This window comes from Prunus mume, unplaced genomic scaffold (assembly GCF_029339155.1).
Source record: "Prunus mume cultivar Tortuosa unplaced genomic scaffold, ASM2933915v1 scaffold18, whole genome shotgun sequence".
Classification (NCBI taxonomy): Eukaryota; Viridiplantae; Streptophyta; class Magnoliopsida; order Rosales; family Rosaceae; genus Prunus; species Prunus mume.
This window is the reverse complement of record NW_028296564.1, coordinates 109172-122579: the sequence shown is the minus strand read 5'-3', so window position 1 is coordinate 122579 and position 13408 is coordinate 109172. Positions and strand designations below refer to the sequence as shown.

General features: G+C 38.8%; 2 protein-coding genes across 2 annotated transcripts; one reads left to right on the top strand and one right to left on the bottom strand.

The window, feature by feature from the left end:
* The first annotated feature begins 52 nt into the window (after nt 1-52).
* On the top strand, nt 53-1952 carry LOC148914349 (uncharacterized). Its single transcript, XM_089043699.1, is given in 4 exon segments — nt 53-266; nt 424-507; nt 624-1065; nt 1067-1952. Coding segments are annotated over 4 exon segments (1626 nt in total).
* A 1874-nt stretch (nt 1953-3826) lies between these two features.
* Nucleotides 3827-5747, bottom strand: LOC103329952 (uncharacterized). The gene is made up of 3 exons (XM_008232486.2): nt 5404-5747; nt 4466-4624; nt 3827-4323 (listed from the first exon to the last, which is right to left on the bottom strand). The coding sequence occupies exons 1-3, from the start codon at nt 5668-5670 to the stop codon at nt 3943-3945; spliced, it is 807 nt and encodes a 268-aa protein (XP_008230708.2). The 5' UTR covers nt 5671-5747; the 3' UTR covers nt 3827-3942.
* Between the last annotated feature and the right edge of the window lie 7661 nt (nt 5748-13408).

Sequence of the window (13408 nt, the reverse complement as noted above, 5' to 3'; positions counted from 1 at the left end):
ATTTTTGTGCACGATGCACAAAAGGACTAGAAATAGCAAACGAAATTCGATCATGCGCGAAGCTCATAGTTTCGCCATTTTAAATGGTACAGAAATCTCTGATGAAAATGTTTGTTGTGCTGATCATAAGCATGGCCATCAAGCGAAAAAATTTTGTAGCCCAAATTATAAAAACAATGGTCAAACTCATGTGCTATCTGAGAGCCTTAGATTTAGCCAACAAGGTTTGGCCATACAACAAGACTCTGGTGCTAGCACTTCAGCTGGTATAGAATTTCCTACCCAAAATGTTTGTCACACAAACAATGAAAATAATCATCAACACGAAAAAAATTCTATGACCAGCCATAAAAAAATTCCAGAAGCCCAGAACAAAAGACAACAATGCGTTGAAAATATATTGTATGGCAATATCCAACGCAGTTCAAACAACTGCGTATGAGATTGAATTTGCCCATTCTGATCAAATCAGTGGCGGTCAGGCCTTCTTTCAGAGAAACAAGCAAAGTAGGTTCTCTTTTTTACTTGAATTTTTTCACCTAAATTCAAACCGTATTGTTCTATTGCTGATAACCTCCGTTTCGTCTTCTATTCTCTTCATTCCACATTTCTTTTTTCTATAGGAACTATTGAAGGATATGTGGATTTGGGAGAGATGAATTATAAGTGCATTCATTGTGGTGCATTTTTTTGGTTAAAAGAATCCATTAAACAAAAATCGAAAAACAATGAGCCTCTTTTCACTCTTTGTTGCCAACAAGGAAGGATCAAACTTCCAATTCCAAAACCAACTCCTCTATTTTTAGAAAGTTTACTTGATCCAAATCAAGGCCAAAAAAGTGTGTTGTTCAGAGAGAACATTCGGGTATATAATTCTATGTTTGCATTTACTTCAATGGGAGCCAAAGTTGATCAGTCAATTAACAATGGATCAAGCCCTTACATTTTTAAAATTAGTGGTCAAGTTCATCATTTAATGGGCTCTTTGCTGCCTCCTGAGGGTGAATGTCCAAAATTTGCCCAGCTTTACATATATGACACCCATAATGAGGTAATGAATCGCCTTCGCAGTTAATTGTAACCGAAAGAATGAAAAGCTTGATCAAAACATTGTGCAGGGTTTGATTAAAATGTTTGATGAATCAAATGAACTGGTTAAACTTTTTAGAACAGTCAGAGATAAATTTGAACAAGGTTTGTTCACTCCTTTGAAAATCACATTGTTGGGTAGGCAGCCAAATGGTAATAAACAATATGAACAACCAACATGTGATGAAATTGGTGGTTTGATTGTGGGAGATATAGGGCTTTTTGATTCAAATAGAGATATTGTTATAGAGTTTAAAGATGGAGGGTTAAAACGCATCACAAAATTAAATCCGAAATTCATGTCTTTACAATATCCTATTCTTTTTCCTTATGGTGAAGATGGGTACACACCTGATTTAAAATGGAACAATGGTTATAAAGGTCGTGAATCTAAAAGAGGAAGAATTCCTATGAGAGCCTTTATAACTTATCAGATTCAAGAGAGAGCGCCTCAATTGGACACACTATTAAAAGGCGGAAGGTTGTTCCAACAATTTTTAGTGGACGCTTATGCAACACTTGAAGAAGATCGATTGGATTACATTAGGAAAAATCAAAAAAATTTGAGAAGTGAGGTTTATAAAGGCATTTATGATGCAATTTCAAAGGGTGATAATGATGCCAATAACATAGGCCAAAGAGTCATATTGCCTAGCTCCTATACTGGAAGTGCTAGATATATGGTTAATAATTATCAAGATGCTATGGCAATTTGCAGGCAGTATGGACATCCTGATTTATTTATAACTTTTACCTGCAATATCAAGTGGCCTGAAATTGTAAGAGAGTTTGATAAAAAACCTGGATACAAACCAGAAGATAGACCTGATGTTGTTTTGACCAACAAAATAGGCGAACACTAAATATATACTAAAATGAAAACATTCAATTGAGTTGTTAAATGGTTTTGGATTCTAGTTTCTTGTTGTTTTGTTTTGTTTTGTTTTGTTTTTGCTTTTGTTTTTTTTTTTTTTCAGACCTAATCTTTGAGGTCATAGATAAAAAATAGACTATTCAGATCATTGAAATACAATATAGAGTGAGCTCTCCAAGCATGTCCATCAAATAAAATTATTTAAGAAATCCCTCAATTGATGCTTATATATATATAAACCGCGACTTATGTATTTTGGGATATGTTTATTGCAACTTGATCTAGTCTTTGACTCTCATGTCGCCCCATTCCATATGCTAATAAACTATATGACTAATACTTAATGGATCACAAGTAACGTACATGTGTGAAAAAAAGAAAAAAAAAGTTTGGTAAGGATATGAGTAAGATACATTTAACTAAATAAATGACCAAGTAGTCGTAATTAAATAAGTAAAGTGGAGACTCTGCATTGTGAATGGGAAGGCAAATATGAAATATGTTTATTGCAATTGGCTGATCTCTAGTCTTTTGCCTCTTTGCGTCTTTAGCTTATGTCACTCACATTTGTCACGAGCATCAAGTAAATTCCATATGGGCAGATGTGGGTTATGCCAGTTGGCCAGAGCAGTGAGTCTGTCCCATTGTACCCAAGTTCGAATCTCTCTCCCCTTATTAGAGTAGGGGTTTTTTTCTTCACCAAAGATAAACTTCATTCGATAAACGTCAAAGTACAATTAAAGACATCAACATGATATCTAAAATACTAATTCTAAGAGGCCAACAAACTAAAATATTAAAAATAAAACTAAAGCGGATAAAAGCCGCACTAAAACTACTAGTCCACATCACCATAATTAACCATAACCCCAAACAAAGCCCACATACCAAACATAACTGAAACCCTAAAGCAACCCATGAGCCTAAACTAACACTACCACCACCACTTGAAGAAGCGATGTCGCGGCCACACCCACCACCACCACATCCGTAGTAGATTTATGTACCAAAATTCAACTTACAACTTCCTCATTTGAGGCTGCTTATGGGAGAATTTGAGCTTTGGCAAAGTTTATAAATACTTAACAATCTGTCCCAGAAACTTTTGACATCTAATATGCAAGCTGCGCCGTCAGCCATCATATGCCTTCTTCCCTCTTCATATTAACGGTGATACATACAAACTAGTACTAAAAACTTCTTGCTTTTGCTATATTTTACAACGTGATCTTGAATGTCATTAAAAACCTTTGACAGATGGGTTAAAATAAACATTGTGTTGGAATCCCACATCGGTGGAGTGAAAGAAAACAAATGGGTTTAAATAGAATTACCACACTCTAACTAATCTAAAATCCACACACCTGACGGATAAAGTAGGGATCAGTGTTGTTAGAGTGGGACCCAACGGCAGATCCAAATTTTCAACATGGTATCAGAGCCAAGGCCCGTACAAGCTAACGACGCTTGTCATAAAAAAATAATAAAAACTTGAAAATGCCAATGAAGCTAAGAGCCGCTGAGTTCCATTGAAAACAAGTGGGCCCAACGAGAGCCGACCTCTGAGTTTCAATTGCCGATGTGTGGATCTTCACGTGTGATTACACGTGAGGGGGAGTGTTGGAATCCCACATCGGTGGAGTGAAAGAAAACAAATGGGTTTAAATAGAATTACCACACTCTAACTAATACCGAGGCCTTTTGTGATAAAACCCCACACCGGATTGGGCGGGTGGTAAAGTGACAGATCGGTGTTGTTAGAGTGGGACCCAACGGGCAGATCCAAATTTTCAACACATTGGGGTTCATAACTAACAGTCCATTCAAAATGCCATGATAAAAGATTCACAATTTGTACAGAGATAGGATCAAGATCAAATCGGCTACTCATTCTCACGCAACAAGAGGTTCACATCAACATCAGTAAAACTACACACATATGAGACTTACAAATTAGAAGCAAAATGACCTCAGTAAAATTAATTTCTAATGTTCTGAACTTCTGATTTGCCGGATACAGTTATACTATCATCAGTAGTCATTGAGTCTGCTGCCGGCAACTTTTTCCCAAGAGGCTTAGGTATGTCCAGCTGGTCTTGTGGGCAACGCTGCTGAGGGTGGGATAGCAGCATACACATGTAACGGAAGAGAATTCGAGCTAAAAGCTGACCGGTCTCCAAGGTGTAGCCCTCATATTCGCTAACATGTTCCACGGCATCCAGAAGTGAATTGTAGACATCTTGAGGGCAGTTGTCAGGTCCAGGCTTGTCGTGAAGGTAAACTACATCCAGAGTGAAGAGTTTCTGGTTCACAGACCATTGATGATGTGGTCTTATAGATGATCTACAGTAAATAAGAATCTAAGGGCATGCACGTCAGGCTTTAGCTATCAACAAAAGAAATTTCAACATCGCAGAAGGGACAAAATGGAATATCAGAATTGCATGAATATAATAATTAACCAATGCAATAGCAAGAAAGGTGAGGCCAACCACTGCTTACCACCCTTAAAAGTCTGTTTTGAGCACGAGATTTTTTAGCTTCATGAGCAGCTGCTCGAAATAGACTGGTAAGATCTGCATTACTAGAAGATGAAGTAGCTGAGAGTACTCGAAATGCAGCAAAAGCAGACTCGACTTCACTGCTAAACTCTTTCCGAAGCTTCATAAAAACGAAAAAACAAAAGGTTAAAAAGCAATTACAGAAACATAAATCAAACAAACAGACACAAAGGATAAATTGACTGTTTTGAACAAAACCTGCAGAAGGTTTGGTTTCACTGCATAAACATTTATTACTAATGGGGCATTTAACACAACCCTACAACAATTGATGTGAACAACTGCAGTCCATAATGTAAAGTCTAGGACCAAAAATGATTACTAATGGGGCATTTAACACAACCCTACAACAATTGATGTGAACAACTGCAGTCCATAATGTAAAGTCTAGGACCAAAAATGATCAAGATATGTGGATGATTCTAAGAAAGTACACTTTGTAACTTTGATTATGATACGAAATCTCCTCAACAGTTAGTAAGGGAATTGATTTTTCAGCCACATTCAGTAAAAGTGACCAATGCTTAATCAAAGGCAAAACAACGTTTTTGACCTGGTGAGTCTCTGTATATTTGGCTACTTGAAAATAGTGATTTAAACTAATTTTCCTTCATTGATCCAGAAACCAAATTCATGTCATAAAATTGCTTACATTTCCTGAAAATGTGATATTTACTCCACCCATAAAGCTTATATATCACCAAAAAAAAAAAAAAAAAAAACCTCAAAACTATCATCCAGAGCCATATTCATGGTTTCCAGGAGTTCAGTTCCTCAAAGACGCATAAGACGCATAAATTTATCTGCCCTTGATCGCACATTTTCTCGGAAACCAAACAGAAACCAAGCAATAAAGAGAGAAAAACAGAGAGAACCTACCCAAGACGCGGACTTTCCGAGACTGGCAAAGGCAAATCGGTTCTCCGGGTTGATGGTGAGCTTGGCGTTGATGAAGACAAGTATGGCTTGCTTGATCGAGTCCAGGCGGGTTGAAGGTCGCCGATTTGGGCTCATCGCTACTTTGTGCTCCACCATAGACTCTGGGCCAACATCTATACAGAACAGTATGTCCTCGTTGCTTAGCCTCGTTGGTCTCAGCGTGTATCTGCTCGCACCCGATCCGTCCCCTTCTACTATTCCCTCCATCTCTCACACAGAGCTCAACTTCCCAAATGAAACCAAAGAAGAAAGCTTTGCGAAAACAGCCTCATCGTGTCACTTGCATTTCACAGTAAAAGGACACGTACGTACAGGTAAACGGTGCGTTTTATGTCACCGATTTATACAACCGAGTGAGCGATATTATTATAAAATTTGAGGGTAGATCAGTCTTTCAAATAAACACGTGGGGATTTATTATTTATATATTTAGAGTTGAGCTATGTACTAGAAGGAAATATAATAGAAAAGTTGATATAGATTTAAATTTTCATTGAGGAATTAGGTTTAATCCTCGGATTTAATAACTTTGATCAAAGTCCTTTGATTTTTGTAACACATAGGATTACATTTTCCTTTTAAAATATTTTCTAATGTAATTTTTTTTTTTTTAAGAATCATTTTTAGTTCCAATGTTTCCCCTTTATGACTTGAATCGGGTAATAGTTATTTATGTTATAATAATTAGCTATTTTTTGTAGGTAACATACAATTTTATTTGTCTATTTTTATATCTGATTTATAGGTAGTCTTCTAATTTATGTTCCTAACTCATAGGTAACACGATTTGTCACTAAATTTTTTTCGTTGCTAATAATAACACTATTTTACCTAGATGTCAAGTACATAATTTCATGTGGGTGCTTGTATAATCAATTGGTATATTATGTGGGTCTTTACTTTTCATTGATTAAATTATATTTTATCCATATATTAGGAATATTATCAAGAAAAAAATTCAAAATTTAAATTCTGAAATTCATTTACAAAGAAATAATGGATTAAATTTAGATTTTCAATATATTTTCCTCATTTACCTCTAAGGGTAAAATTGACACCACAAAAAAGTAATAAATGTCAAAGGATCTACATCTAAAACTAAAAACGTGTGGACTAAACCCAATAACAGTTAATCGTTTTGAACCTAGATCTAAGAAGCCCGAAATATAATCATAAACTGAAGATAAGGTAATAATAATACTAATTCAATTGCCTGCAAAGAAGCTCAGCTGAGATTAGTGGTTGACCTGACGAAAAGGGGAGGAAGCTTTAGTGAAATTAGTGAGTCGAGAAAGAAGTTTCAGGTAACTTATCCACACTACAGAAGATACTCATGAAGATGCCAAAGAATACCACACTACAAAATGCTTGGAAGAGGACATCGATGCTATCTATGGTTTGGATCAAGTGGTTCGTCAATGCTACACTGAAAAGATTGAATACGAAGAAGATGAGCTTGCAGAAATACTCTTTTCCACAGGTCATTGTCTATATGAAGCAAGATAACTACAATTCTGATCCAGTATTAACAAGTGCTTGGACGATTGCAACCCTTCAGCATGATCTGGCATTACTTGTGTTTACCCCGAAAAGGACCAGCCAGCCATTCACATTGGCGTTTGGCCATGGTGTTTGTTTGTTGCGATTGCGAAGGCGTGCCACTGTTGGCAGTGAAAAACTCCAACATACTGAAAATGATAAGACTAGAAAATGCGCACCGATATTGACTTTAATCAATTATTGTGGATTGGGTGGGGAACTGACCCAGTACAAGGTTCTTTTCTATGCCTCAATTAAGAGGACGTCAATATTCATCTAGTGCGAAAATGGTAACTGACATAAGCTGAAATTGAACAACAATGGAAATGACAGAAGTTTATCGGAATATTTATCTATTCAAAAAACTTGAAACCTGAAGTACATAAACAACACAGCCTGAAGATTTCTCTCTTCAAACCTGGTACATAAAATTAAAATGAAGATTGAAGATTTCTCTATTCAATCTTGTACAAGGAAATATCATAGCAAGAGTTGGCAGAGCAAGATAAAGAAAATTCATCAGAGTTGTCAACTGGGAAATTCAAAGAATGAAAAAGGAAGGTTGTTTAAGCTTTTAAGCTGGGTTTATAGACGTTGAGTCTGGTTTTTTGTTGGTTGAGTTGTGTGTCCTTTGCTGATGATTTCTCCTTCAATTTGTAGAGAATGGAGGTCGTTGAGTGGACCAGCAGTTAATTTGAAGTACCCACTTGCCATTGGTTTTGGTGAGTGGGTTGTTGAAAATATAAGTTAACCCAAAAAAGTTGCTAAGAGGCTTTGATGTGATTTGACAGAACCTATCACTATTAGACTTAAAGAAATCCAAAGTATTAGTTCATTTGTCATTGATTGGTTAGTGACAGCCAAAAGTAGCTGGCTAAAAGATAAAAAGAAATGGAGATAATAACCACTATCTCTACTCCTTTCTTTATTCATTCTTTAAGCCCACTTGAATATTATTTTATTTCTTTCAACCTTTGTGTAGACTTTTCACGTGTTGAACTTTGGCTTTGTTTTAATATTCTTCACATGGAATATTAAATTGTTTCCATCTACCACATCATCATTTTATTCTTCTTTGAATCAACTCACTTGTGATGAAGTCCCTCCATTGATAAAGTGAAACTTGATTTGCAGCCACTGAGTTTCTCCTCCGAACATGCCTTGATGAATAATGAACTGGGAATGCTAGATTGATCCAATTGCTGCAAATTTCGGATATGTTGTTCTCCACATAAGTAGGAACAACATTCATGAAGAACTTAATTCCATTTGAACAATGGAAAATCTGATTTAGCATGGTTGCAACTGACTGGTTGTCATACACTGCTCTCACGAACAGAGATCATGATTAGTATTCTGAATATTCAATACTTGTGAAAATGACGCCAAATTCGGATATATTGTAGTAGACATCCAAATGAACAACTTTCATGAAGAACAAATATTCATTTGAGGACTGGAAGCTGGCCCGAATTGGGCCATAATTAGGCCCGAATTGCCACTGTTATCAGCTTTCGCTGTTGCTGGTATGCTTCTGATGTTTGATGTCGTGAGGATTCCACATTTATCCAAATGATCCCAATTTTGGATATGTTTCAGTAGACATTCTAATGAAAAACTTTCAAGAAGAAAGAAAATTCATTAGAGCATTGGAATTAGGCCCGAATTGCTGATATAAGCTTTTAACTGCCGTTGTGCATCTGGTATTTTCAGCTCTTAGGATTCAAAATTTGTCCGAATAAACCCAAATTTGGATATGTTGCAGTAGACATAGAGATGAACAACTTTCATGAAGAACGAAACTTGACTTGAGCGCTGGAAGTTGAATTTTGGGCTCACTCCATCTGACTGTAGCAATGTATGTCTAGCCTCATATCACCAAGTGTATAAACTACCACGGTCGGTCACTGGCCTTGCTCTTAACTTCTTTCAGGCTGTGAGCCGGAAGGAAATAAAACAAAAGCCTGCTGCCGGTGCCACAGAGTTCAAGCGTTTGCTACATCTCTTGCACATATTTTTCTTCTGCATGGAAAGTCATTGTTAGAGTTTGTATAGGAAAATACACTTGCATGTAGTCCCACATTGGAAGAGAGTAGTTTTCTTCCATAGTTTATAAGCACCAACACATTAGAATTACTAAATAAAGTATGGGCCTAGTGGAGGCAAACTTGAGCCTCAACATGGTTTGAGCTTGGATTATATATATATTTGTGTAATAAATATATATATAATTAATTGTCAAAAGATGGGCCTTGGGCCTTGGGCTCTGTTGATTTAATTAATAATTTATTTTTATTAATTGAAAATTCAGTTTTTTCAGATAAAACCAAAATCTGAAATTCGAATTAATTAAAACAGTTAACATAACTGTTGGATGAAGAGGTGTCAGACCTCTATATAATGACAATACGATCAAACCAGAAAGAGATTTTTGAACTGCATTATCATTCTCATTTTACACTTCGAGAGAATTCATACCATTACGAAATTAAGCCACCGTGCTTAGGCTTAGATTTAAGATAGTTTAATCCGGTGGAATGACTCTATCGAACTACAAGCACAAGGGTAGAGGAGAAATATGCTAAAGGACACTGCAAATCTGCAAGACTCTATCTACAATTCAAGTCAGTATTCTACAATCTATATTATTGTTGTATTGATTCAATTATATCTATATAAAATATATTCGTTGGTTTTTATTATTCTGTTATTTTGGTTTTATATTGATTGATTTCCAACAGTCATATCACTCATGGCTGGAGTTTACCTTCTCCTTCTCACTTCATTGTGGACATGCTATACAATTCATCCTATCGCCACCGAGTTTCGGACTACTTCTTCCAACATTCAAAGAGAAATACCACTTGGTGCTACGAGCTACTTGGTACACTTGTTCAATTCTTGCTTGTTTATTTTTATATTACATTTTCTATAGTGAGATGGGGTTCCTTTGCTGTTGGGGATGGACCATCATATGAGTTTAATAAGCGATTGTTTCTTTTAAAATGTGGTTCTGTTCTTGTCAACCAAAAAAATAAATAAAATGCGGTTCTGTTTATGGTTGGGGTGTTGATTTTTATAATATATAAAATAAAAATAAAAAACTTTATTTATTTCGTTTCAGTCTCCTCATGTAAAAATAGTATGTAACCTTTCATGTATGCGCAATTGCAAATGCATGGAACTAATCTTCTATTCTATATCTGCCCCCAATTTCGAAGTCCAAATCTTCTATTCTATATCTGCCCCCAATTTCGAAGTCCAATGATGAATTCACTTCATGCTCAGATCTAAAATACCAGTGGATGAACATGATAAGATACCATCATCATCATGTGCTACTAGCCTGCTAGGGCTGGGCGTTGAGACCGGGAGACGGAGAAAACTAGATGAATGACAGGCCAGTCCGATTTGCTATGATTGTTTTCTTTATTTTCTTGACTATTCGTTTGAAAACTGAACCGAACCAATCTGCACAGATTTGGCACTAGTTTGAAATTTTAAAACCCGCATGATTGCCTTTTTTTTTTTTTTTTTTGGTTACAAAAACCTAGGGATTGCTACAAACTTAGTGCAAGAAACAAATGATGAACATTACAAGAAAGCTGGCTATGCCAAGGCAGGGCGCCTAAGGATGACATTGTAAGTGTGGGGCGTTCGACAATAAGGAAGGGAGTAGTGATCGCCCGTGAGGTCTTGAACCAATAGAGATAGGGAGATGGATGCTGCCAATAGGCTAGACAACATCACCAGAGAAGCTCACAAGGGATGTGATGCTTCGGTCTAACAAGTGTGATGACTGGAGCTCATTGAAAGCATCAGACAAACATCACACTGACCGAGCTGCTAGTGTCCACTAGAATATGTCCAACATCAAAGTTAGAAATGTCTGCGCGGATAATGAGTGGGTCGTCATGTGGGAGAATGATACCACGTTCTTCCTTCTCACAAAAGGTGATGGGGGCCCAGCCTAGTTTTTGGGTCTTAGCAGGCTTCCGTGCTCAATCTGAAGACCTGGTGCGCATAAGAAGAACGGACATAGTGTTTGATGGAGTTGTTGGAGGTTCTAGCCATGGTAGGACCACCACTGATGGTGGAGATCATGTTAATCTGCCTTTGGTGAGGGTTAGGTAAGGGTGGGAGGTTGTGCACATATTTATCCAGCTTCGCTTCACGAATAAGTCCTTCAATGATGTTGCACAAGGCAACACAAGATTCGATATCATGGCCACTGAACTGATGAAAATGGTAGAAGACACCTATGTTTGGCATAGGCTTGTTGGACGGTCTTCAGGAGGGAGGCTTGGGTATGATAAGTGCCTCATGCACCAGGACATTCTCATAGGTAGTGTTCAGGGTGATAAAGACCTCAAACCTAGGCTTGGGTGTGAAGGGGAGTAGGGCACGATCACTTGTCCTGAGAGGGTTGCTTCCGTTGGGCTGGTGGTGGTTGCCATGTTTGCCCCATTTGCTACTGCTGAAGGTAGGTGGTAGCTATCCTTCCTTTTGGGTGCTGGGCACCCAGGTACTTGGTGTCTGGGAGGAATATTGAGGTGGGGCTGAGGTGGGTACCGAAGCGGTGGAGGATCACCAAAGGTCTTTGTGTGCAGGTGGTTGAGCCACACTTGGAATTGAAGTACTCAGCGTTGGCATGAACTGCCTGCTTCATTAGCTCAAGATATGTGTTCCAAGGGTTCTGTAAACAGGTACTTGAAGTTGGACTTGCGGAGGCCACTCTTGAAAGCATCGAAGGCAGTGCGATCGTCAGTCTCTGGGCAACAAGAGTAGTTGTGGCTGAAGCGGGCTACATACTCACTAAGACCCTACCGAAGCATGTACAAGTCGTCTGCGGAGCACATGCGATCAATCTGAATCATGAAATGGTCTAGGAAGGTTTGCTTTAGACTGTCAAATGAGTTAATGGTGCGAGGGTTCAGCCTGTAGAACCAATTCAAGGCCGCAACGCTGAGGGTGGAAGGTAAGATGAGGCACATGCTTCGTCACTAAGGCCCTTGCATCTGAAGCGACTGGAATGAGTGGATATGGGTGAGAGGATTCTCGTGCGGTGTAGAAGCGATACTGGTGGCTTAATATCCTTTTCTAGTGATAATTGAGGATACATTGGTAAAGGGCCCAGGTTATGGCTTCACCCAGATGGGCTGAAAGTGCAGTGTCGCTCCTCTCCATACGTCGAACCTTCTCGAAGAAGCCTCATGTCCAAGTTGGCATGAGGAAGGTCTGATGTTAAAGGCCAGGGTTTGGATTGGCAGAGTTGAGTAAGTTTCCTAATCTTCTAACGCGGTGTGATAATTTTCCCAGTCTTTTGAATGATAATTTTTCGTCGTCTAAGTCCCTACACTTTTTCCAGGGTAGGTGGGTAGGCTTTGTGGGGGCTTGGGTGTGTCACCCTTGGGTCTTGGAGAATAACGGGGATAGGAATAGGGTTTTGCTGATAGTCCAAGAGACGGTCTCTGCAATCTCTGTAGACCTTCATCGGTTCAAAGAGCCGGTCCTTTGGCGGGGAGATGTGAAGGAGCCGTGACTTGGTCGTTCCGGATGAAGAGGGCCTTTACCCTTGCTGAGCCTAGACTGGACTGGGGCACTATGGCGGGAGTGCACTGGCTGGTTTGGCTGGATATGCTCAGCATCCTGGGTGAAGTCACGTTGGGAGCCATGGGCTGAGTCCTCTCCCAATTACACTTCAGCGTGCGGTAGTCATACTCTAGCTCGACATTTTTGGTATGGAGATGTTCATATTTCTCTGACATCTTGGCGGCCAGTGCGGAGGAGCTCTACCTTTGCTTGAGATTGACATCTGCTGAAGGTTTCCTTTGGGAGGTACCCCTGCTAGGGTATGGTGCTTTGAGTATCATGGCTATCCTTGGTCGGCATAGCAGAGTGTGGGGTGTAAAAGAGGCGACGAGGCCTAATGGGAGAAGGAGTCATTTGGGCTAGTAGAGAAAAATGAGATTCAGTAGTCGATTCCCACAGACAGCGCAAAACTATTGATACTCTTTTTGGGAGGTCAACTTAGAGAAAAGGAGGTTGTCTTTAGTAGTAGGGAAGCTGAGGACCTTCGATAAGGGAAGAGCTTGCAGAAGACAAAGTAGGAGAAGCAATCGTTAAGCTTCGGACATGGATGTGGTGCTGGCCGAGGGCTCTCCAATGCTTAATCAGCTAAGGGTGGTAAAATTGGCCGAGTAATAGTAAAAGTGAGAGAGAAGTTACCCTTTTTACTTGGGTACTGTTCCCTATTTATAGGGAAGTGAAAGTGGGAGGTTTGCACAAAGTTTCGATGTGAGACTTAGTACAAGTCGCTTTGGAGGTGACACGTGTCTTAGAGATTAGGTTCAGAGTCAAGAGTTTGTGATCGGGAGCTTGGCGGTGTCTAGCACCTCGGAAGAGT

Coding starts and splice junctions, on each gene's coding strand:
- LOC103329952 (XM_008232486.2), bottom strand. CDS start 5,670: ATGGAGGGAATAGTAGAAGGGGACGGATCGGGTGCGAGCAGATACACG. Junction 4,625..5,403: donor TCGGAAAGTCCGCGTCTTGG/GTAGGTTCTCTC, acceptor GTTTTTATGAAG/CTTCGGAAAGAGTTTAGCAG. Junction 4,324..4,465: donor AAAACAGACTTTTAAGGGTG/GTAAGCAGTGGT, acceptor GCATGCCCTTAG/ATTCTTATTTACTGTAGATC.